A 24,254-nucleotide genomic window follows, 5' to 3' on the forward strand; every position below is an offset into this window, starting at 1 on the left:
AAAGTTGCCACCTTTGGCTCCTAAACCCATGCTTCGGAATCCTTTCACACCCTGCCCTTCCTCGAGACGCCCGCGTAAATGTGTAGCAGAAGGTTGATGGGGAAATAATGAAGAAAAAAACAACAATGATAAATGGCAATAAATACAGGTATGATCGATTAGGAAGAACCCCTCGTTACTATATTCATCGGGATTGGGAAGTAAAGGCGAGGTCCGCCAGGGTTCATCTCGCCAGACAAACAGACTCCTTAAGTGAAGAGAACGGTCGAGTAGTAATGGGGTGGGTTTTACCGCGACTCCGATGCAATTAAAATTCACCTGTAGCTTGGTGTAGTGCCAGCACTGACAGCTACTTGTTCCTTGAGAACACGGTACTCTTCAAGCCGGTTTTGCAATTCTTGCATTACTTCAGAGATCGGGGCGGCATGGTCATTGAGTTGATCACCGGGTTTAAATGGTCGCAGCATGTGCCGGACGGAAAGAGTGTTGATGCAAACCTGGTCCACGATTAGTACATATTGTTGAATGATGCCATTCATTACTCACCTCGATGCGCGTCACCTGTTGTTCCACCAGGCTGACCACAGTCGAATCTGCAAGTTCGCCGCCATGGTTCTTCACAACGTTGAACAAGGCCACGTTTGGTTCCTTGAGGCGGGCTTCGCCAGGATACTCCAAGGCGCCACAAAGCCTCTCGAGTCGCAGAGTAAGTTCCCACAACCGCCAAATCAAGTCGGTCTGGATCTCGAGCTGCGAGTGCTTGCTAATGGTGGTTGGGGCATGCTCATTTGATGCGTCCTTCTCCAGGGTTGTCAGTCTCCCAGAAAGAGAATGAGGGTAGATCAGATAGAGTGGTTCCGGATTTTCAAGCCCCTTCAGCTTTCGCTCCCCCTGATCCTTGATCACAAAACCTTGACTATTGAGTTGCTGAAGCTCGCGTCGGATATTATACCCAAGATTGTCAATCGCATAGCTCTCTTCGGAGCCAGTCGAGGCAGCGCGTTCGCTATCAGCAAACACCTCCAGGTTGCGTTGGATGTCGCTCATAAAATCTGAAGACACGAAGATTTGGCCACCATCGGCGACGGCAGAGATACGAGAAGCGCGGTTGACCATTGGTCCGAAATAATCCATACGATTGGTCACTGGGTCCTTTTCGCAGACAGGCTCACCCCAATGTATTCCCATTCGGACAGACAGACCTCGGAAGATGACATTGTTCTCCATGTCGTACTGCACCTGGCACTGTGGTTGCTCCAGAATTTCTGTCGGCCATTCTGCTTCCAGAAGCTGTGTCTGGCAGTTGAAGCACCAAAGCAAAGCGGCCGTGGTTGTGGAGAACGCAACCATGAAAGCGTCACCTTCCGTTTTCACCTCATAGCCACCGATTATACCCAGCTGGCGACGAAGAATGTCGTTATGAATTTGAATAGCCGAGCGCATCGCATCTGGGCAGGTTTCCCAAAGGCTTGTTGACTTCTTGATATCAGTAAAGATGATAGCGAGTTCTCCAACAGGGGCGTCCACATAATCGAAACGGGCGAGCCTGGAGTCGCCCGGTGTATCACGCGGCTTTTTGGTACGCTTCGTGCTCGGGATGATCTGATCCTCGGGTGGTCCAACCATAGAAAGACTCGGCCTTAACCTTATCTTCTCTCGCTTCTTCAAGTCACTCACACCCAGTATCATGACCATGAGTTTGTTGTTGGCGCCGAATGAGATGGCCAGGTCTCTGATCTTCTGAGCAGCAATCATAAGATCTCTCCGTTCAGCTCTAGCAACGTCGACAACAAGATCCGGCGTCACATAATCCCACAGCTCCCTTGACGCCACAATAATCATCTCATCCTGTTCCGTAAGGTTAAGATGCATGGTGTGGGGTGCCGCAATCACGGCGGGCATCATCTGGAAATGTCCAAACGACCTTGATACTGTAAGGGTATCGTTTAATTTGCCATTGCGAGAGACAAATCCGCCTGCAGCGCGGATCCTTGCTCTTTCGTGTGATTCTGCAGGGTCATGGTTTCGGGTCAAGTGCTTCAGTGAACCATCGGATTTGACAAGTATAGCCTGCGCATCACCAACATTGGCAACAAACAGATCCATGTTGTTCAAGTATATCACGGTGGCGACTCCACCTGAATGAACATCCTCCTTGTTCAACCGCACTTTCTTCGATTCCGCGGGATCTTCCTGATAATGACGCACATCTTGATCAATCGACTTGTAGCACGCGAACGCCATGTTCTTATTCAAGGTCAGGAATGCTCGTCTGAGTGCATCTAGCGGAGTCTCCAGGTCTTCGGTCCGAATCCGCTTAAGCTCGGATGAGAAAGTGTGTATGAAGTTCTCGTGCAAGAATTTGGCAATTCTAGATCCTCCCGTTGACTGGGATTGACCGTCAAACATTCCTACCACTGTCTCCACTTTGTCGGGCTTGAGTCGAGGAACGATCATATCGAAGATGGAAAGATGTTCGCTTTTGCCAAGAAAATCGGCCATGCCATATGCAAGAGACCCAGCTAGGGAAGCGGAAGTCCTGACACGACGATCTTCTGTCTCTTCGGGTATCGTAGAAATTGTGAGAGTGACGTCCATCAAGCCGAGAACGCGCAGATGCGTCAGGGAATTGAAGTCGGTCAAATCTGTCCCAGGTGTGGTGGGCGTCCCCAGTGACGACGCATGAGGCTTGATTTCCAGCCGCTTGTTACCAGAAAAATTGAGGTACTTCAAATTGCGATTCCAGTTCCAGTTCCAGTCGTAAGGCCAGTTGGAGACGTTGTACTTGAGAGAATTGCTCCCAACATCCAGAATTGCGAGCTTGCTGACTTTGCAGAGTTCGGCTGGAAGCACCTGGAAACGGTTCGCATTGATATGCAGTACCTTCAGGTTGCTGCCTTCTTCGAGATCATCGGACGGAAGGGACGTGAGCTCGTTACCCGAGAGGTACAACTCAGTCAACAATGGCCAACGTCTCAACAGGCCCTGGGGAAGCTCCGTTAACTCGTTGTATGAAAGGTTAACAACACGCAACTCCGGGATCAGCGACAGCTCTCGGAAAATATCGTCCTCCAGTCGATTATCTGCCAGGTGGAGATTCCTTAGTGATCCTCCGAATGTCGTCGCAACATGTTGTGAGAAGTTGGAGTCTTTGCGCGACGAGGGGCTTCCATCGGTGAGCGAGCGAGAAGCCGCAGATACTTTCCGCCCCCCTTGGCCTAGAGATGAGGCAATAGAGGGCTTTCGATAAGCTGTCCCGTTGGGTGAGCCTCCGGTGCTGAGTGCACCAGCTCCTGATGCTTGGCTAGGTCGGCGTGCCTCCTGTTCATCAACGGCACCTAGTTCTTCGTAGTTGGTATTATTCGACAACCCTGGGGTCACTGCAGGAGCCATAGATGCGTCAACTGGGAGCTGGGGCTGAGGACTACCATGCTTTGGGAACGCCTCCAGCACATTTGAAGAGACATTCAGAGTTTCCAACTTAAGGCAGTGCCAGATCTCTGGTGGAAGTCGCCTAAGATTGCATTCCCGCAGGTTGAGGTATTTAAGCTCTGTCAAGCAGCCAATAGTGGCGGGCAGCGAAGCCAGGGGATTCTTAATCATGCTGAAATGTTCAAGTCTACGCAATTTGCCGATGTGTGGCGACATTGAGACAAGATGATTCTTGTCAAGGATGAGCTTCTGCAGGTTCGGCAGGTTTTCAAAGAGCGCATCGCGGAACTGAACCAGCTTGGCAGAAGCTATGTTCAGAGATGTCAACGTTGGGACAGGTCCATCAATGTCGAACTGTGTCATGGGGCAGTGGTCGAGGATCAAAGTCCGCAATCTTGGGAATGATCCTTTGAACTTCGAGATAGCATTGTGACCAATGACCAATTGCTCCAGTCGCGGGAGGAGAGACAGGCAGTCTATATTGGTAATCTCATTGAATCTCGCGTCGATTTCCTTCAGGCTGTCGGGGCCTCGGAATACCTCATCGAGTGAACCTCTGACGATGTTATTTGTCATCCAAATTCGCTCGAGTGTCGCCAACCTCCCCAAATTGGGTAACTGAGAAATGTTGTTGAAACTGATGTCCAAGTCCACGAGGCTCTTGAGTTCACAGAGCAGTTCCGGGAACACCTGGAAATTGTTTGAGGATATATTCAAGCTCCGCAGATATTGAAAATTGCCAAAGTACGCAGGAAGTTCCGTGAGTCTGTTGTTGGCCATTTTGATGCTGACAAGGCCGTGCAACCTATCCAGGTTGGCATGGCTTAGATCTTCGATACGATTGTTTGAGATGTCAAGATATGTCAGGCGACTAGCAAGGCCGAAACTGGCAGGCAAACGAAGAGCATCGTTGCCGATGAATTTTATCTCTCGTAGGTTGATGCATCCCTGGATGAAATCCTTGGGCACATCCAAGGACAGGTTCTTTGATAGGTTCAAAGATATGATCTCGGGTGCCTTTTTGTAAAGAGTGATCGGAATGGTGACCAAGCTCCGATTCGAGAGGTCCACGTGGCTGAATTTTTGGTTCTTATTGAGGACAGGCTCGCTCTCAAGACTGCTGTAACCACTGATGCGGGCTGGGAGAAAGGTGAAACGAAGGATATAACTATGATCTTCGCGGCCAATCTCTTCGATCTTATCCTTCTCGGTGTAACCTACCTGTTCCAGCATGCGCTTCTGCATGAGAATGGGCATCTCACTCGGGCCGAGCTGTCTGGAAAGATCATTCTTTCGCATCACTAACTCATAATTATTCAGATGATCAGTCAGAAATGATTTTCGTCCGAGTAGAAGGAGAACGTCGGCAACAGTCGCATATAGACCAGCTGAGAGGGTGGCGAAGGTCGAGTCAGCGCGAAATACTCGTATGAAATAGCCCACACCGTCGGGTTCGGATATTGTGGGACCAGGCTGCTCAACGCCTTCGTCTGGCAGTAAGGATGATATATCATCCTTCTGCTTCTTGACGTGCCAACTCTCCGGCGCATCCCAGTTTCCGGCAGGCAGGTTATCTCGATTTGTCCGGTCTTCTACCTGCGCAAAAGCTCCATCTGGTATCCGACCCCGGTCACCTGGAGAGGGTGGATTCACGATGCCCTCCATATGCGAGAGATCCGTATCGAGAGCCCACATGTTGGAGTCGTCTGAAAATCTGGAATCTCTGCCGACCGGATACTCATTGCCCGCACCTCGCCGCCCACGAAGCTTGGAGGTGCCGATGGCCAATCCTTTACCGTCCTTCTTTCGATCGCTTTCTCCATCGTTGTACCTGGAAGATGTCGCGCTCTCAATACTTCCCTGTCTGCCTCGCCTAGCGGGCGAGGCTTCTCTTCGCGTCAATTTTGCTGCGGCAGCTTTCGTGGTATCCTGCACTCCTTTCGCTGTCGCAATATTTTTCAGGTGGCCATGCTTTGGGCGACGTATTTTATCGAGGAAAGAACGCTTCCCCGGCTGAGCACCCGGGGAGTTCTGACCCTGACCCTTTACGTGGGCGCTCTGGACGCTGGGTGTGGGACTAGTGGCACGCCCAAGAGTTGTGGTCGATGTCATTGGGGTGGGGTAATTGAGACTACCCTCCCTAGATGGATGAAGTCCAAGCGAAAGATCATCTCGGCCGGTTGCCGGGCGAGCTGGGTAGCCGGCAAGGTCACCGGCCGCGGTTGGCTTTTCTTCTTTGCTCCGAGAGTGGCGGTGGCCGCTGAAATGTCTCCGATTCGGATCTTTTTGGGCTGCTGCAGCACGTTGCCCTTCGGCTGTGGGCGCTTGGCGGACAGGGGCCTCTCCAAACTGAGGTATATCCTATAGTGTCTCCGCGTCAGCACGACTCATGGTGATCACCAATTCAAAAATTGACATTATTGAACGTTGTCGTGGACATGGACTCACGTTGTAGTTTTGGTACATCCAGGGGGTGATCTCGCTGGAAGGAAGAGGAGTTCGTGGTCTTGTGTGGTTTTGCGGGGTTCTTTCGTGAGAGGTGTCCGTCGTGTTGCGTGATCCGTCTGAATTCGCCCGTTCTCGAGCTCTGAAGTAATCGATCGAAGACGGCTTCGACACCGAAGCCTGAGTGTTGTTATCTGAGTCGTGCTTCGGGTCTCCATTGCCTTGGTATTCATCGCCGAAGAAGCCTTGCAGCTTCTTTCTGAAGAGCGCACCAGTACTAGATTTGGATCCTTGGCTACTAGCGGTCATGGCACTAGCTACCGACGGTCTCCGGTGGTCAACATTGAAATCCAAATCGAGCGGTTCACTTGTGTATGTCTGGGCGGTTCCAGGGCGAAATGTGGCGGAGGCTGGGGAGGCTTCTTGTTCCGAGAAGTCATGAAAGAAGGTATTAGAGGCATCAGCCGCCAGCATCTTAGGCGATGATGATTGTGAGGGAGAGAGCTCCGGCTGGGAGGTGTCGGTGGGGCCGATGCTCAAATTAGACGGCCGTCCGCGGGGATTAGATGCGGAAGAATGATTTCGCTCATCGGTGCCCAGCATGTTCATTGCCTTTCTGTGACTACCGAATTGTGGCGGCTTGCGCTGATCTGTCGGAGACACATCCGGGGAAGCCCAGGAGAATATGGAATTGTATAAATCGGCAGGAACCCCTAGGGGTGGTGATTTGCGGCCCTGTGAGTTGGATCTGGGAAGCATCAGTATCTGGTAGAACAGTTGCGCATCGTTTGATCTCATAGTTGGATTTTCGTGAAGATGCAGTGCCCATGATACCCACCCCTGTGAGCGGCATCGTCGGAGGAAGATCCAAGCCACCGAATCAGCCTGAAGAAGGGTATGAGATGAGCCACATGAGCTACATCGACAGACTTCTTCTCTCGGATGATTCGTCGAGTGTCTATCCAGACCAACCATGAAATGTGGGAGGGGATATAGGGTACAGGTCTTCCTACCTTAACAACTCTCGACCTCCAGAGAGCGGGGAAACACTGCGCCCATGGGAATAGCCATGATTATGCTGCTGGCGCTCGTTTCGACCCTCTCTGACAGTCTCCTGCGACAACCAGCTATGTGCACCCGAGCTTTCCGAGCTGCGTCGGCCTTCCGACCGATCGCCAGCCCGATATGCCATGCTTCCCAAGTGAGTTTTTGACAGTTTCCGAGGGGTCGAGGAGGGGTGCGGCGAGTGGGCGGTCGGCTGTCAGGAACGGCGATCACGGGGAGGAGGATTAGGGGGAGGAGAGCAATAGCATTAATGGATTTTTAATATAGCCCTGAAGCGCAGGTAGGTGTAATAAATTGGTCGGGGTGCCGTGCGATTATACGCCGCTTGATCCGGTGGAAAGAGTGCAGGCGGAGAAAAGCTGGTGGGAGAACGAGGTACGGTGGGAGAGTGCAAGGTTGGTCGATTGGTGGGTGTTTGAAGGAGAAACTGTATGAAGTCTAGGCAAGCGCCTCAGTCGCCATCGGCGACTGCTGGTATATGCTGTTGAAGATGGAGATTACGGTGGAAGAGGTGTTCTTTCGTAGCACGGGGGTTTAGCGTCGGGCGCGACGGTGACAAGGCATGCTTCATGTTCTAGAGGGTGAGCGGCAGTGGTGAGTGAGGAAACGTCATGACATAGTCCAGACAAGGATATTCTGGTACATGGGAGGGTTTTGGGATTGATAGGAAGAAGGGAACGAGGTGCAGGTAATGGATAGAATAGAAGGGGGTCCAGAAGTCGTGATAGACTCAGACTGGGGGTGGTGGTGGTGAGTGGGTGGGCGGAGGAAGAGAAAGTGGTACAGTACAGGGTGGTAGTGGTAGTTAGTGGTAGTGGTAGTGGGTGACGGATTGTCCGGTCGGCGGGTGTGAGTGAACCTGCGCAGAGTTAGTTAGTTGAGGCTCTGACTACTACCGCCAACCCGCTAAACCAGACCGAGTAGCTCTTCGTTAGGTATGGCCGAGCTGGGCTGTTGAAGGGAGGGAGGGAGGGGGGAAAGGAAAGGTGGGACCTTCCCGCCTACTAAATTGACTTATTGAACAGTGAACAGCAACTCCGAACACTACTCCGTATTGAGTGTATTGAGTACTGTACCTATACATGCAGTACGAACTTTACATACCCGAACCTTCCCAATACTAACTTAAGTACCAGACAAGGATCTGGAAAATCTGATCGTTGGTAATGATGTCAAGATACGACTGATTTTCCGAACTCTCTCACCTTTCATATGGAATAAGGTTAATGCACTTATTTCTCTTCCGAGTGCGCAGAATGGATCGATTATCTAAGGTGAAATAAGTTAGTTACGAACTTACTTTAACAACCCGACCAGACCGACCTCAACTAATGTCGCTAGAAAAGGGAGTGGTTTCCGGGGATTGCATGGTCCGTGGGCGAGTCTGTGCTTTCTGACGGGAATCCTACCTCAGATGCTGGTTATCTGCACCTTGACCATGCATATTGCATGCTCGATTCTGTACTCCGTTTTACAGGCATGGACATATCATTAGTACCTATGCTCATGGTTGTTGCCTGGCTCGCATCGATAATGACCAAGAATGATAAGCCTAGGAGCCAGGTGTTTCATGTTTCAACCATATTTGACGAGTGTTTGACCTTCGAAGTGTAAATGGCGGGAGTAGCTATATATAGCTTAGTACATAGTAGCTGTGAAGGAAATCTGGCTACCTAGTAGTGTAGTGTCTATCCCGTCTCCGTAGTTGCTGCTCATTGATCAGTCACCAGATCCAGATCTGGAATCCGCAGCGGGGAAATTTCGGGTATTCGTCTTGAGCATCTCCCCTTCATTCTCGATCTCGATCTCGGGTGGCTTGGGTTGATGATCCGGTTTATCTGGGCTTCGTTCTGATGTTCGGATAGGGAAAAGCTTGCCAGGGAAGGATATTGATGAATGCAGCCTAAGTGCTGTCGTGAGATTGATCTGTGTGTCCATTGCCCGCATTGATACATTCAAAATCAGTACTTGGGATATAGCAACAAAATACTAAGCCTTCTTCCATCAATCCTAGCATGTTAGCTCAGGGGAAGAGCGCCGGGCTCATAACCCGGAGGACCCTGGATCGAAACCAGGACATGCTAAAAGATTTCCTTTTTGTTTTTGCATTGTACTGAGTACCACCAACAACTTTCTATCCTTTCTTATTTGATGTTTCATTCATCTTATGTTTTGGATGGGCTTATAGATGAGCCTTCGAGATAGTATGCTACTTTTCACAGCAAACAATGATGAAACTGTATGCCCTTCAGGAAGTCGCCAATTCCTACACCGCTGAGATTTGCCTTGTCTGTCTGCCAATGTCGAAAAGGGTCGACGTCCATGTCAAGCGCCCCCTATGCCCAAGTCCAATATGGCTCAGTGGTCTTCGTGGGAATCCTGATAGAATTTGTAGCCATGCTGATTCAATGCCCGAGGATACTCTTTGTGTGGGTTGGTCTTTCCACATTGGAGCCGCTGTATATATTCCGGTACCGGTTCCGCACCCCATGGGAAGACCGACAAGAGCAATGCATACGTTCACTTGCAGTGAATGGATGTTTTATTCGCACAAGCAGGCAGACTGGGCACGTACACTGATACAAATAGAGGATAGTCATGCCAATAACAATAGAAAAAGATTAGCTGACAAAACAAGACCCATTCCACTTGCAGAACAAAATCTGAGTTTGTCCTAAAGATTGATGAGTAGATTGTAATGCTCGACGATGATATGGTGGTTGATAATACATTGATAAGGTTTGATTGACATCAACCAAGCATGTTAGCTCAGGGGAAGAGCGCCGGGCTCATAACCCGGAGGACCCTGGATCGAAACCAGGACATGCTAAAGATTTCCTTTTTTATCTTTGCTTCATCTTTATTTGACCACCATCTTCATCCTCTGCTTGCCGCGTATCCAGAAACCCGTCCCTGTCCCTACTTGAGTTCCTCATTCCAATTTATTCGCTTCCCGAACACGGATCATTGCAATTCCCGCTTGATCCTCATCTGCTCGCCAATCCGACCCGGCCCAGCGGTTTCTTTGTCCCGACCCGAAGACTGCCAGACATGACACTGGCCCCAACAATACGCGGATTCTCAATATATGCAACAGACTCAATGTCTACAAGAGTCATCCCCGTCGACGAGACTCCAACATCAGAAACCTCTCAACTATGCCCCCCCCAGCAAAGGACTTTAGCAGGGGGTCCGCGTACCGATACCATGAACGTCGCAACACCTTCGCTTGATCGAAGCCCAACACATTCAGCCGGCAGTCAGCGACAGGAAACCGATGGTCGGAGTATGTATACCCTGAGCAACTGGGCCTAAATCGTGCTCCTTGTCAGACGTCGAGTGACCTGGCCAATGTCGCCATTCGACCGAAGAGAGTGCCCATATCTAGCAGCTAGCAGGCATTGACTATAGCTATAATATACCCCCCCCAACTGTAGCCCAACCCTCAGCCATTCTCCGTATCCGAGGCACCTTATTATCACTCGCATGATCCAAGACAAGACAATCAAGAGACTCGACCAGAAAGGGTCGAATTTAAGCTTAACTTCTGCCACAGACGTGGCATGTTTGCTCACCCGCAAGCCTGCAACGGTATTGAGTATTTGAACATGGTTGAATGTGATCGGCGACACACGCTTTTATGCCCTGTGATGTACGGAGTAGACAACGAGGCTATGCAGACAAAGTGCAAAACTCAAGTCTGCATGGTATATTTTAGTGCTGACCTGACTGCTGACTACGCTCAAGGTCGAATCCAAAGCCAACATTAGTCCGAGATAACAACCTCACCTAAAGACTTCTCATTCGGTGACTGCAGGTCACACAGGGTGATGCAATGACAAGGCAAGAATCAGCAACATCGACTGACCCGGAAATGCCATGCTAGTGCCAGCGTGCGACTGCAGAGGCCACGCAAAGTGCATCGCATCAGACGTGGGCAGAGCGTCACTCTGGCTGCATGCACGGCAGATTGCCAGGGACCTTGCCCCACACCCGCCGAAGCTTGCAGGTAAACAATGAACATGTCATTCCTTGATCAAGGCCACCGGCACAATCTTCTACTTCGAAGTGTACTCCGTACATGCATAGGCCCAGGACAAAAAAGAGGAGGCTGGGAATGGGGCGGGCAGACGGTGCTAAAATAGTTTAATCGGCGGGTGGCGCTTGATGCTATTGTTAGAAAGGCGGTTTGCATATGACACAGTGACACAAGTGTTGACGGTGTGCGCACGCCCGTCGGTGTAGATGAAGTCAGAGAGTTTCAGTCAGATCTGGTTGATCCTATTATCAGTAAAGTACATTGAGCAACAATGCGGCCACTGCAGGGATCGATATACCTGAATATTAGTAGTATTTAATTTTGGGTTGCTGGAGTGAAGGTGATGCCTTACATAAGGCAGCGTCACTCGGGGTTGTTTTGACCGCCGCTCGGAGGGAGCCAATAAGAGAGCATCACTGGGAGAGCTCCGAGGTTCCCTGCCCGATTGAGTAAAACACGGAGTGGAAAAGCGAGGAGGCTGGACGATTCATACTTCACTCTTCCAACACTCTCTCCCCACTATCCTTCTTAGTTCCTGCGTCTGAGCCATGGCTGGGAGTACTTTAGTTCTTAATCCTTTTACATTCCCCTCCCTCCCCCATTCCGAACTGCACCTTTTCGTCTATTCTTCAACACGTGTTGGGCTGCCCGTGATCGATTGTATACTACCTTACACACGGAGTAATACTTCACAACCTTGTTCCGTCGCCTAATCTTCTCAGTTGAAAGTGACTCGGGTTACACAAGGACTTCCAAGTCCTTCCTCGTCAAGACATCCTATCCTCATCGATATTTAATTCGTCTCTGTGTCTATCCCTTTGCCCGACTGTCTACTACACATACTTCTTGCCATGCAGATCCCTCGATTTGGGACCGTCTTGGGCCTCTTCTCCTACTTGAGCCTGGCCACGGCTCAGACTTACACTAGCTGTAATCCTACGGAGAGCAGTACGCTGAGTTACTCCCAGATGATAGGGAAACAGCATGCTAACCACCCTTGGCAGCATGTCCTGCGGACACCGCACTGGGAAAGTCCGCATCTTTCGATTTTACCCAAGGAAGCTCTTCCGACTTTGAGCCAACGGGTACCCCGACATATAGTGATGATGGGGTTGCGTTCACAGTGGCTAAAGAGGGGGATGCCCCACTTATCCAATCCAAATGGTACATTATGTTCGGACGTGTTGAATATGTGATCAAAGCGGCTCCCGGAACCGGTATTGTCAGCAGTGCCATATTACAGTCTGACGACCTGGATGAGATTGATTGGGAGTGGCTCGGTGGGAACGACAACCTGGTGCAAAGCAACTACTTTGGCAAAGGAGCAACCACCCCAAACAATCGCGGAGCGACCCATGACGTCGCTAACAACCACGACGAATTCCATACATATACCATCGATTGGACCGACGAGCAGATTGTCTGGCAGATCGACGGCAAGACAGTGCGGGTGCTCACTCCGGAGACAGCTAACGCCAATCAATATCCCCAGTCGCCAATGGTAGTGAAGGTGGGAATCTGGGCCGGAGGCGACCCGAACAACCCACAGGGCACTATCGGTGAGATATACTAGCAATGTGCCTAAAGATCTCTTCAGTGTGCTAACACTTTTGATAGACTGGGCTGGTGGAGAGACCGACTACAGCGCGGGGCCGTACACAATGTACATGAAGTCCCTCAAGGTTACCGACTACTCGACAGGGTCCTCTTACACATATAGTGACAAAAGTGGACTGTGGACGTCAATTACCTCCGATGGAGGCAAGATCAACGGCAACATCAATGCAGACACAATCTCCTCCATTCAATCTGCACCTACCATAACCGCGACGGTCAGCATTCCAATTCCCTGGCCTGGGACCCATCGAGAAACTTCGAGTTATGTGACCCCCGATGTCTGGCCTTGGGTTACTGGCACAGGGGCAGCCGCTGCCTACACTGGTAGTTGGTCTTATTCCAGTTCAGGACAGGTTCAGCCGCCAAGTGCGGCTTCCGTGAGTGAGCATCTCCAGTACAATTTTGATGAATTGTCGAACGATAGTTGACGCATCAATGAACAGCCTTCCTTCCGGTCTACATCAGCCTGCTCGCCATCTGCGCCGGCCTCATCCTCCCCCTTCGTCTCTAGAACTAGCTCGATGATTAGCTCAGTCGCCAGCTCAATTGCCAGTTCGACAGGGACTAGTGTGACATTGACCGGCTTGATCAGCTTAACCAGCTCGACTAGAGTCAGCTCGCTGGAGACCATTTCAACGCCCTACTGGAAAACGACCAGTCCGACAACGACCGGCCTGATGACAAGCAGTGCGATACTTAGCAGTTTTAGGAAAACTAGCACGCATCTGACCGGCCCAACAATGACCGGTTCGACGATGACCATTCCAACGCCCAGCTGGAAAATGACCAGCTCAATGATGACGAGTTCAACGACGACCAGCTCGATCAAACCTAGTTCATTGACGACTAGCTCAACACCGACTGGCTCGCATACCGGTTCGACTTCCAGTGGCTCAATAACAGCCAGTTCGGTTGTTAGCAGCTCTCCATCACATAACTCTACTGCTACATCCCAGACTAGCCTGAACACTGGTCATACAACCTCTTCATCTTCCACCATGACCACGAAAGCCATCGAAACCACCCAGCGTACTACTTCAACTGGATCTTCGGCTCAACCTACACAAGTATCGCCGACTGAGACAGTCCACATAGCGCCTGACGTCGACGCAGGACGCGGTTCCTATGACGTTCCACTTTCCATGGCCGCTATATGTGGGCTCATCTCGTCCACACTGGCTCTGGTCTAAACCATGCCTATCCATTGCGAATGATTCGCATTTACGAGTTATGTTACATTTCTACGATCATTGCGACGCGACGTGATACGACACGATACAACCAAGACTAATGATGCACGACCTTTTATGAATAGTTGCTTCCTATGTATATGAATGACGACCTCTCTCCGGAGCTTGATGATCTTGTTGATATTTTCTATTGGATATGTATAATGTCAATGGGGCAGCCATCAACATGCTGGCGAGACTGTTGGATTTAGAACACTCTACTTAGAGCCCATAGCCTAGACAATTCTAGATAGCAGTATGACCCTAAAGAGCGTCTATGAGAATTGCTACGCTGCAACCGGAAGTACATTAGCTGGTTCGTCTCGAAGCGATCTGCAGATCACTGTTCTGGAAACCGTCCCAGCAAGCAGGCCAGGCTTTTTCTTGCCGTTTGACTCGACGCACACGACCTCAACTGATAATTTTCACCGGGGAGAATCCAGACCGTCTTCCCGACAAAGTACCCACCATCACGATCGGGACCAAGCAACCCCAGCGCCCACGATCGACACCCCCACAACCAACCCAACAAACAGCGGGGGCCACCGCTTCTCTGCAAGGTGCATAGTAGCCCCGCGCGCGATCCTAGAGTAACCTAGAGTATAACCCACCCAACCTCCCAACCCTAACCCCAACGTCAACCCCAACATAAAACATCAACCTCGTCCAAATACTTACGTTCACCTCCGTCATAAATCATCGAGCAATACCAGAAAAACTCCCGCATCCGACCCATGCTCTCCTGCCCTTTTTCTGTGATATGTGTGCAAGCATCACACAGGACTCCGACCCTGCAGCGTCTCATCCAAGCCCTGGCTCCGGCTCCGATGACCGGACCGGACCTTCCACCGGTGGACGAAGCAGCGGCCCAGACCGAACAGAGGGGACTCGTGGACCACGCTGTCCGCGCCGGTGTAGATGAAGACGTCGTAGAGCCAGCCGCCGACGGCGCAGCCGAGGAAGGGGGCGATCATTGGGATCTGGTCCGAGTTTTTTTTGGTCAGTGTTGTTGGGGGATGTGTTTCTCAAGCACGAACTACTCACCCAGAAGTAATACCCCCCGGCTGTCCAGACCTCCGTCCCGTACCCGATCATATACGCCACCAGGCGCGGACCAAAGTCCCTGGCGAGGTTAATCGCGTACCCCGTTTCCCAGCCGAAGCAGGCGCCGATGCCAAAGATGAGGAAGAACATTGCTAGGGGCATCATGAGGGGGAGACGGGGGTTTGTTGGTGGTGGTGGTGGTGGTGCTGTTGTTGTTGGAGTGGAGGGGCTGCTGTCCTGCTTGAGCTCGGTGTTATCCTTCACGGCAAAGATCCCGAACATCAGGATCGCGCTGGTGATGAACTCGGAGAAGAACATGCCCGTCCGCGTCATGAAGGGGGCGGGATAGGTGCTGAAGATGCCTGCGGTGGCGGTCGGGGAGTACCCGGGGACGGTGCGGGTTGTAGACCCCCCCTCGTAGGCGTCGATGGCCGAGCGGTAATTCGCATAGACGATGGCCGCGCCGCACATGGCGCCTAGCACCTGCGAGAGGAGGTAGATGGGGAATCGGCGCCAGGGGAAGCGGCGGAGCAGGCAGCTGGCGAGCGTGACGGCGGGGTTGAGGTGCGAGCCTGAGGGGCTGGAGACGTAGACTCCGAGCATGACGCCGAGGCTGTGATGGCTGGTGTTTAGCTGTGAGTAGCATATGGAGATGAGGTGATGAGGTGGGGTGTGTGCACAGTACGTTGGGGGTTGTCACGGATGATAGAATGGAAACAACAAAAGCTTACCCCCAGCCCCAGGTGATTGACTGATACTCGCCTTTCTGTTTCCCACTGAGCAGCACTTGCGCGACCACCCCGTCACCGAAGAGCATCATGATCATGGTGCCGAAGAACTCGGAGAACGCATAGCGGAAGGCAGGTCGCATCCGGCTGCATCGTGGCTGGGTTGGCTGTGGCGTGGACTCGCCCTCGGTCAGATTGAGGCCACCAACGGCGGCTTCGAGGTTCTTGCTCGCACTGGCTAGGGTTATGCTGCTCTGGATGACAGGGTCCGCCATGTAGGAGTAGTAAACTTTGTCCATCTCGAAGGCCAGAGGTGGAGGGGGACGGAGAAGTGTTTATGTAGAAAAGGCCCAGGTCCAGTAGAAATCGCCGAGAAGTATAAAATGAGAAGTTTAACAGATGTGGTGGGACATGCTGCTACTAGTTTGGTTGTCAATATCCTCCATGGTGTGACCTTCACATTCACTTTCTCGCCGTTGCCACTAGTCAGTATAGCTGGTTTTGATGGCTCCATAACGGGTTTCCTCGCCAATCTAATACCTTGGTGCACAGACATGGCGCGAAACAAAAGGACGCTAGGTTGAACGATAGGTACCATAGTTCTGTATATCTCTTTCTCAGGAGTGCAGATTGTCCAACCTGGGTAACAGACCTACATTCATTGCCCAGGCCCGGTTTGGACCACTCGGGGATATGGACGTATAGGATTAGGGTTGTTGAACAGCAGCCTGCTGATACTGATGGTGCCGATTGAGCTTAACTTTCCCTGTCTAACCAGGGCAGGGACGGCAGATGATTCGATAGGCGTTGCTTGGACTGGTCTCATTGATCAATCAACTCGACTGATAGGAATAGGCTTGCACATATAAGAAGTTGCTCATGTCCTACAGCACCCGTGTGTCCATTGAGTAACTGAGCACCACCGCTTGTGCAACCCGTATGCATGGTGAGGGGCTACCATGACGAACCACATGCGAGAGACACGAAGTCCATAAAGTGAGGTTGTTCAAATCAGAGTGACACTATCCTCAGCATTTAACTTATGCACGAACGGTCACGATTTGTAACCTACCATGTTGCTGTCACCGCGTCAGAGTCTGTAGTCAAGCACTGGCTGCACATGAAGGACAAAGTGCTCACTCAATATACAAGGTTGAAGCCTTCTAGAATTCATCCATGCATGAGACTGAAGTGCAGTTAGCCGTATGGATATAGGTTCAATGTTGGCCGGGGGAAGGCAACTGACTTACAGAGCTAATATGGATACTTCTTACTTCCTCTTCTCCCTCCTCTCCCGCCTCTGCCTACCTTTTCTCCTTCACACAACCACTTCAATTCTATGAACAAGGATGTGGTGCAAGTGAGTGATCGAGCCCCTGAATAGGATTTCTGAGCCATGCGCCGATGGATATGGACTTTCCAAGACGCCCCGCAGACGCGCACCCTGTCACGAGTGTTGGGTTGTACAAGCATCGTTTGTACATTACAGTAACTGCCCCGCCAACTTTCCCAGCCCCTCAATGGTCTGGCATCTACGTCGCTTGGTATATAACACAAATAGCCCCTGGAAGAGAAGCTATTCCACTCACATCTCTACTAATAGCCTGGTGCTTAAACTACCGCCAACGAGAACTTTGTCCCTCCCAGCAAGATGGACAGACCAGACGTGTTTGTTGGCTCAATCGACCAGGGAACTACTAGCACCAGGTTCCTCATTTTCAGCGAAGCTGGCAAGCTAGTGGTATCTCATCAAGTCGAGTTTACACAAATCTATCCAAACCCAGGGTGAGGCAATGACATCCTGAAAATACTGCTTGTTACTGACACAGACCCAGATGGCATGAACAAGAACCGCTCGAGATAGTCTCCTCCGTGGAAACCTGCATAGAAGAGGCAGTCACTAAGCTCGAGGCTCAATGGTTGTCTCGCTCAGATATCAAAGCCATTGGCATCACGAATCAGCGCGAAACCACCATCGTTTGGGACTCGGACACCGGCGAACCACTCTACAATGCGATTGTCTGGACAGACACCAGATCACAAGATATTGTGGATAGACTCAAACAAAAACCGGGGGCATCGCGACTGCAGCAGATCTGTGGTCTCCCGCTGTCCACCTATTCATCTTCGACGAAGCTTCTCTGGATGCTCGAGAACGTCCCCCAAGTCCGAGAGGCATACGAAAGGGGCACCCTGGCTTTTGGTACCGTCGATGCGTGGCTGGTGTACCGACTCAATGGAGGTCCCAAAATCAAGAATGTCTTCGTGTCAGACCCTACCAACGCATCGCGAACCATGTTCATGAATCTGAAGACCCTCAAATACGACGACTATCTCCTGGACTTCTTCGGCATCAAAGGCAAGATCCATCTGCCCAAATTAGTCCGTTCTTCGGACACCAAGGCCTATGGGACGCTCGCGCATGGCGCTCTAGCGGGCACACCTATCACGGGCTGTCTGGGAGATCAATCGGCAGCGCTGGTCGGCCAGAAGGGGTTCTCACCTGGAATGGCCAAGAACACATACGGCACGGGCTGCTTCCTTCTGTATAATGTGGGTGACACTCCGGTCGTCTCTTCACACGGATTACTGGCCACTGTGGCGTATCACTTCGACGGGAAACCTGTATATGCCCTGGAAGGGAGCATCGCAGTAGGTGGATCAGGTGTCAAATTCCTCCAAAACAACTTGGAGTTCTTCAAGGAGCCCGCAGAAGTCAACGATCTGGCGTTGACAGTCGATAACAATGGTGGCTGTGTATTCGTCACTGCATTCAGCGGCCTCTTTGCTCCTTACTGGATTGACGATGCTAGAGGGACTATTTGTAAGATAGTAACCTCTTCCACTCTACCCTCTAGCTTATCCTTCCCATACGACGTATCCCTCCTTAAGCCCACCATCAACTAACAGACAAGACAGTCGGAATAACCCAATACACCCAGAAAGGCCACCTCGCCCGCGCAATCCTCGAAGCCACCTGCTTCCAAACCAAAGTCATTCTCGACGCCATGGAGAAAGACAGCGGCCACTCCCTCGCTGAGCTGGCCGTGGACGGAGGCATGAGCAACTCAGACCTAGCCATGCAGGTGAAGTCAATCAACCCGACCATACCCTTCTTCCCCCCAATCCTCCACCCCCACAAGCCCTTCCTCTTTCCACCCAAAGCCTCCAACCACCACCACCACCACCATCAAAATCTAACGAGCGCAAAAAAAGATCCAAGCAGACCTAATCTCCATCCCCGTCTACCGGCCCCAAATGCGCGAGACCACCGCTCTGGGCGCCGCCATCGCCGCCGGCCTCGCCGCCGGCGTCTGGCGGAACTTCACCGAGCTGCGCGAAATCAACCGGGGCAGTGGCAGCGGGGCTACGGTCTTCGAGCCCCGGCCCGGACGTCGCGAGGAGAGTGCACAAGCGTTCGCCTTGTGGGAGAAGGCGGTGGCGATGAGTCGGGGGTGGGTGGGCGATCACCGTCATCATCGGGGGGCGGGAGAGCCGAACCCAGCGGCGTCGGACCATTTTCGCGTTGATATGCCCCTGGATTTGGGCGGGCTGGTTGGTGGCCAACATCGCGTGACTACCGCTACTGCTACCGGTGCTGCTACTGCTACTGCTACTTCTACCTCGAAGGCGGTAGGGGAGGTCTGGCCGCTCCAGGTCACCTTAATCAGCACTTCGGCGGATCTGGAGGATGCGGATGAGGAGGACTTGTACCTGGAGTTGCGGAGGGTGGAGGTTCTGCAGAGGTTGAGGAAGGTGAGGAAGGCTAAGATTGGGATTGTGTGATTATGAAACAGGAGATGTTTCTCTTCCCCTCCTGATGCAAGACTCGCCGACTAGCGCAGTAAAGGCGTACGAGCAGGCCATGAATGAAAACAGTGTGCCAAATGGCCGACCGTGTATAGGTCGTAATACAGCAAGAGATACGGTCCCCTCGATCCTGCGAGTTTGTCGCCCTATGAGAAACGCCTTTCCTCCACTACCTACCCAATTTACTGTTCCAGCCCAGCTGTCCCTCCTACCCAGAGTCAGACCGCCGGGACTGGTAGTCCTACCTACCGACTAAGCCTTCTCAGCGAGAAGATCGCCGTCGGCACTACGCTCAAACACACAATTCAACTCCGCCGCGGGTGTCAGCGTGACCTCGAACTTCAACGGCGGATCCACGACCTGGTCCATGCCGCGCGCGGGCAGCGCCCGGATGGCGCGGTAGGCCTGCAGGATGCGGACGACGGTGTAGCCCATCTCGATGGTGGCGAACTGCTGGCCGAGGCAGATGCGCGGCCCGCCGTTGAAGGGGATGAAGTGCCAGGGCTTGGGCTGCCAGCCGGACAGCCAGCGCTCGGGGGTCCACCGCGCCGGGTCGCAGTATCCGGGGCTGCCGGGCGGCGGGTAGTTCTCGGGCGCGCGCTGCATGAGGATGGTGGAGTAGATGACGCGGGTGTTGGCGCGGATGCCGACGGGGGACAGGCCGTCGGGGCCGCCGCCCCGCGGCAGCGAGGTGTTCTGCAGCGACGAGCGCACGTTGAACGGCACCACCGGGTACAGCCGCATGGTCTCGTTGAGCACCGCGTTCAGGTACTTCATCTCCTTCAGGTCCAGGTAGCTGGGTTTGCGGCTGTCCGGGCCGAGCCCCAGGCGCGCGTCGATCTCGGCGCGCAGCCGGGTGACGACGGCAGGGTGGCGCGCCAGCTCGAAGAGGCAGAAAGACAGCGTGGCGGCGGTCGTGTCGCGGCCGGCTAGGAGGATCGCCACAAGCTGATCGCGGAGGACCTGCGGATCGCGGGTGAAGCGGGCAAGGGCGTCGAGGAAAGTGTCCTTGCTGGACAGCTTCTGGTCGAGTTCTTCCGGTGTCAGAGCCAGGACTCGTTCGATGTAGGGTCGCAGGAATTCATCCATGATGCGAAGGTTCCTGCGGAACTCCTTGCGCGGGATGAGGAAGTTGAAGGGACTGGGGTTTGAGGAGCATGTTAGCCATGTTGCTGCTGCTAGCTGGTGGTGGCAGGTCATGGGCCATACATACCCCGTTCGAAAGATATCAGCCTGGCATCGCTGCACGTAACGGAAAGACTCGGCAAAGACGGCGGTCGGGTTGTGAAGACTGTTAGTTCCCTGACCGAGAAGGTAATCTGTCGCAGCGTCCAGAGTGTACCTGAAGAACAAAGGAGTGACATCAACGACCTTGCTCTCCCCGGCGGAGGGCCCGCCCGCCAGGAGGGGAATCAGCTTCTGAACATGTTTCTCGAAGAGCTCGGTGTCGACGATGCGCTCGCGAACGAACATGGGACGGATCAGATGCCTGGAGCGAGACCACAGCTCACCGTCGGTCGCGAAGATACTGTCGCCTAGGAACTCCTTCCAATCCCGGTGAAACTGCTCCCCCTTGCCATAGTCGGCGAACTGGCCGGTGAGTAGGGCTTTGATGTTTTCAGGGTCTAGTGTGAAGATCACCCGGTTGGAGATTCCGGAGTCAATCTCCACTGTCTGTGGGAATGCCACCCCTGACGCGCCTTTGGCATTTCTGACCGTGTTGCCCCAGAACTCCAAGTCTTTAAACTTGGTACTGGCAGCCAGGGCTCTGTATATGTGATCAATGGCTTTGATGTGAACCTGTTAGTATTCTCTCGCTACAGAGGATGCTACATTGCAAGTACGCACCATATGGCAATGTGAGCGGCACTCGAGGAGCCCTGCAGCCAAGTCGAGAGATCTCGAGAGAGACCTGGACTTTGCGAAGCAGGCCTGCAATGAAAAGAACCCCCAGAAGGCATAGTGCTGCCTTGCCCGCAGTCATCTGGGCTAGGGTTTCCTCAATCATGATCGATGCGCGGGAGTTAACAGCTTTGTCGCTGGGATAAGGTCAAGAGGAGGCTGGCATGCGTTGGCAGTGATAGCAGGGCAAAATAAAGAATTAATTGCCATGAGGGCCGGGCGCGGAGTCAGGGAATCATTATAATTGCAACCACCGGACCTGGCATGGAAATGTGCAGACATGGTTCTGCGACGGCGATCACTCGTTAGTGTTAGTTGGTGTACGGACAAGTCTACGTCTTAGCGCGATTCCTTTTTGAGAAATGCTTGCGAACCCCGCGTGTTGAAGCCGATGGGCTCAGGGCGTCATAGCCGTGGCCGAGGCATATTCGATCACAAGCTTCCCTGCTCAGTCGGTTGGCCTCCGGGGTGGATTTTGAGACTTAAGCGCGATAGCGAAAAGCCCTACAGAGACAGCAGCATGGTGTGACATCCCCAGTCCGACTGGCTGCCTGAACATGTCAGCAGGACTTCTTGTTTGGAAATCGAATACTAACGTGACAAGAAGTGGCCATTTGGCGGCGTCTAGCATTAGAGTGAGAGTGTGAAGCGCCAAGTACCCCGGATTAACAGGCCGTCCAGTGATTCACGTACTGTGTAGAAGGTAGACTACTAACTTAAGTTTAGTATGGGGTGTGAGTTAAGGCACCCGGGCCATTTCACCCTCTTGCCCAAAGGGGATGTGGCCAGTTGGCGTAGGCCTATCAGTAAGCTGCTGCGCCACATAATATCATCCCGGCCTTCATTCACGTGACTCAGATGTGGCTGGGGCGAGTGTTCTCGCCGGTGGTGGTTGTCTTTCATCATCAGCCCGCAATGAAAGTTCCTCCGGTCAAGCACCACTTTTTGTCTCTATTCTTATCTCTTTCATACCTAGAATCCCTCGAATTCTCACTAAAGACACAAATACTTAGCTAGTTTTCTTCAACACAGTCAGCGTGGCTACGCGCGCCCTGTCAATCCAGCAGTGCGGCATTTAGCACTTATCAAGCCTCTCTTTTCTCCCTCCCTCGCTCCTTGCCACACCATACCTGACTCGCTTTCACTGCGCACTTCATCATGACGACGATGGTTGCAGCAGGCACTCCGCTCGCGGAAGCCTTGAGCAATGTCATCCCCCCGAAATTGGTCGAGATGGGGTGGAGTTCCGATGGCGACGATTCGGCCTTGATTGAATATGTGATTCTGATGTTGGTCAACGGCAAGACCCAAGAGCAGATCGCCGGCGAACTGTCCAACGATCTCCTTGGCCTTGGCGAAGGTGATACCCAGGCTCTCGAGTTTTCACGGTGGTTGTTCGAACAGGTGGAGATCCTCAACCAACAGATCAATGGTGGCGGCGCCCCGGTCTTGAGCGACCCGACTTCTGCGCAAGCAATCCCTTCGTTCGCAGAGCAGGAGGCTGCTGTTCCTCAGCCGGCCGGGCTTGACAACAACGCGCAAGACGATGCAGACATGGCTATGGGTGACGACGGAACCTTGGCAGGCGACTTTATGTAAGTCTCTGTGTTATTTTCTATCCCGCCACGGGAATCAGGCTAACGGCAATTCTGAAGACCAACGGGCCCGAAGGCAATGCGCAATGGGCGCCCCGCTGGAAGAGGGCGGATGCTCAACCAAATAAACAGGGCGATGGATCGCGGCGATCGTGGCGACTCGACTCTTCATCGCGTTCGTGGACCTGGTGGCGGACGCATCAACTCTCACGGCCAGAACAACGGAAAGGGTCGGTTCAACCAAAATGGTGGAGGAAGGATGCAGGGCGGCCGTCAGATGAACATGGGGCCGATGATGAACATGAGTCAGAACGATCAGATGCAGTTGATGTCTCTTCTAGAAGAGCAGGCACGGATGATGGCGCAACTCATGCCTGGCTTCGTCTCCCCCGCAATCAACCCGGCCTTTCAGCAAAATGGTTCCCAGCAGGGCCGCTCATTATTCGATCGCGTCGAACGCCAACACGGCCACCGGCATCAACGCAACCAGCGCAACAATCGCACAAACGAACATGATAACGACATCGATATGGATATGAAGCCTCAAGGGGAGCAGGATGAGAGCAATACCGATACTGTTTGCCGATTCAACCTTCGCTGCACGCGGAGGGACTGTCCTTTCGCCCACCAGTCGCCAGCAGCACCTGAAGGCAGCCCGGTCGACATCGCGGACCCTTGTCCGTATGGAGCGGCATGCAAGAATCGCAAGTGTACAGGGCGTCATCCTTCTCCAGCTGTCAAGTCCGCGCACCAGGCCGAGGAGATGTGCAGGTTCTTTCCCAACTGTGCCAACCCCAACTGCCACTTCAAGCACCCTTCCATGCCGCTATGCCGCAATGGTGCCGACTGCACCACCGAAGGCTGCAAATTCACACATCTCCAAACGGCTTGCAAGTTCAATCCCTGTCTCAACCCGAGCTGCCCCTATAAGCATGCTGAGGGCCAAAAGGGCGCCTTCTCCGATAAAGTTTGGACTCCCGGCTCCGGCAAACCCCACGTGAGCGAGCGGAAATTCGTGACGGATGAAGATGGGCAGGAGGAACTGATCAAGCCGGGCGCTACGGACGGCTCGCAGAGCCAGGAGATTGCGACATGATGTGGCTTGCGTGCTTTGATGATTGCTTGCACTGCATATGATCCCTCCCACAGTCCTCAGTTCATCATGTACTATGTCCGTGTGAAGGGTGGTTCACGGCGGGGAAGGGCGTTTAAGTTTGCTTTCGATATTATGACAGAATCACCTACTGGTTTGTAAATAGAATGGGGATATCAAGGACGTTTCTCATACGGCGTTTTCCATAAAAGGACAAATATCACACTGCTTGTAGTAACATGATATGATACTTGG

The 24,254-nt window shown here is 52.7% G+C and overlaps 7 protein-coding genes and 2 non-coding genes across 9 annotated transcripts; 5 read left to right on the forward strand and 4 right to left on the reverse strand.

The window, feature by feature from the left end:
* Positions 1-314: 314 nt before the first annotated feature.
* Positions 315-7,069, reverse strand: acyA (adenylate cyclase acyA; the record flags this gene model as incomplete). The annotated part of the gene is made up of 4 exons (XM_025631786.1): positions 315-497; positions 547-5,793; positions 5,881-6,625; positions 6,891-7,069. The coding sequence occupies 4 exons, from the start codon at positions 7,067-7,069 to the stop codon at positions 315-317; spliced, it is 6,354 nt and encodes a 2,117-aa protein (XP_025487894.1).
* A 482-nt stretch (positions 7,070-7,551) lies between these two features.
* On the reverse strand, positions 7,552-8,450 carry BO82DRAFT_368308 (uncharacterized protein; the record flags this gene model as incomplete). Its single annotated transcript, XM_025637113.1, has 3 exons — positions 7,552-7,801; positions 8,148-8,211; positions 8,441-8,450. The coding sequence occupies 3 exons, from the start codon at positions 8,448-8,450 to the stop codon at positions 7,552-7,554; spliced, it is 324 nt and encodes a 107-aa protein (XP_025487895.1).
* A 504-nt stretch (positions 8,451-8,954) lies between these two features.
* BO82DRAFT_t268 lies at positions 8,955-9,026 on the forward strand. The gene has a single exon. It is a non-coding gene; the product is annotated as a tRNA-Met (tRNA).
* A 674-nt stretch (positions 9,027-9,700) lies between these two features.
* On the forward strand, positions 9,701-9,772 carry BO82DRAFT_t269. The gene has a single exon. It is a non-coding gene; the product is annotated as a tRNA-Met (tRNA).
* A 2,060-nt stretch (positions 9,773-11,832) lies between these two features.
* On the forward strand, positions 11,833-13,109 carry BO82DRAFT_405961 (glycoside hydrolase family 16 protein; the record flags this gene model as incomplete). Its single annotated transcript, XM_025639529.1, has 4 exons — positions 11,833-11,929; positions 11,986-12,540; positions 12,599-12,979; positions 13,042-13,109. The coding sequence occupies 4 exons, from the start codon at positions 11,833-11,835 to the stop codon at positions 13,107-13,109; spliced, it is 1,101 nt and encodes a 366-aa protein (XP_025487896.1).
* Positions 13,110-14,487: 1,378 nt separating this feature from the next.
* Positions 14,488-15,881, reverse strand: BO82DRAFT_344452 (MIP/aquaporin family protein). Its single transcript, XM_025633662.1, has 3 exons — positions 15,603-15,881; positions 14,872-15,484; positions 14,488-14,807 (listed from the first exon to the last, which is right to left on the reverse strand). Exons 1-3 carry the CDS (start codon positions 15,872-15,874, stop codon positions 14,601-14,603), a joined length of 1,092 nt encoding a protein of 363 aa, XP_025487897.1. The 5' UTR covers positions 15,875-15,881; the 3' UTR covers positions 14,488-14,600.
* Positions 15,882-17,250: 1,369 nt separating this feature from the next.
* Positions 17,251-19,523, forward strand: BO82DRAFT_423277 (glycerol kinase; the record flags this gene model as incomplete). Its single annotated transcript, XM_025640233.1, has 4 exons — positions 17,251-17,384; positions 17,435-18,423; positions 18,519-18,685; positions 18,816-19,523. 4 exons carry the CDS (start codon positions 17,251-17,253, stop codon positions 19,383-19,385), a joined length of 1,860 nt encoding a protein of 619 aa, XP_025487898.1. The 3' UTR covers positions 19,386-19,523.
* Positions 19,353-21,576, reverse strand: BO82DRAFT_319213 (cytochrome P450). Its single transcript, XM_025632668.1, has 3 exons — positions 21,258-21,576; positions 20,623-21,196; positions 19,353-20,550 (listed from the first exon to the last, which is right to left on the reverse strand). Exons 1-3 carry the CDS (start codon positions 21,415-21,417, stop codon positions 19,662-19,664), a joined length of 1,623 nt encoding a protein of 540 aa, XP_025487899.1. The 5' UTR covers positions 21,418-21,576; the 3' UTR covers positions 19,353-19,661.
* A 660-nt stretch (positions 21,577-22,236) lies between these two features.
* BO82DRAFT_395236 (mRNA-binding protein NAB2) lies at positions 22,237-24,238 on the forward strand. Its single transcript, XM_025638776.1, has 2 exons — positions 22,237-22,906; positions 22,967-24,238. Exons 1-2 carry the CDS (start codon positions 22,470-22,472, stop codon positions 24,000-24,002), a joined length of 1,473 nt encoding a protein of 490 aa, XP_025487900.1. The 5' UTR covers positions 22,237-22,469; the 3' UTR covers positions 24,003-24,238.
* Positions 24,239-24,254: the final 16 nt, after the last annotated feature.

This window comes from Aspergillus uvarum, assembly GCF_003184745.1.
Source record: "Aspergillus uvarum CBS 121591 unplaced genomic scaffold BO82scaffold_65, whole genome shotgun sequence".
NCBI classification, from domain to species: Eukaryota; Fungi; Ascomycota; class Eurotiomycetes; order Eurotiales; family Aspergillaceae; genus Aspergillus; species Aspergillus uvarum.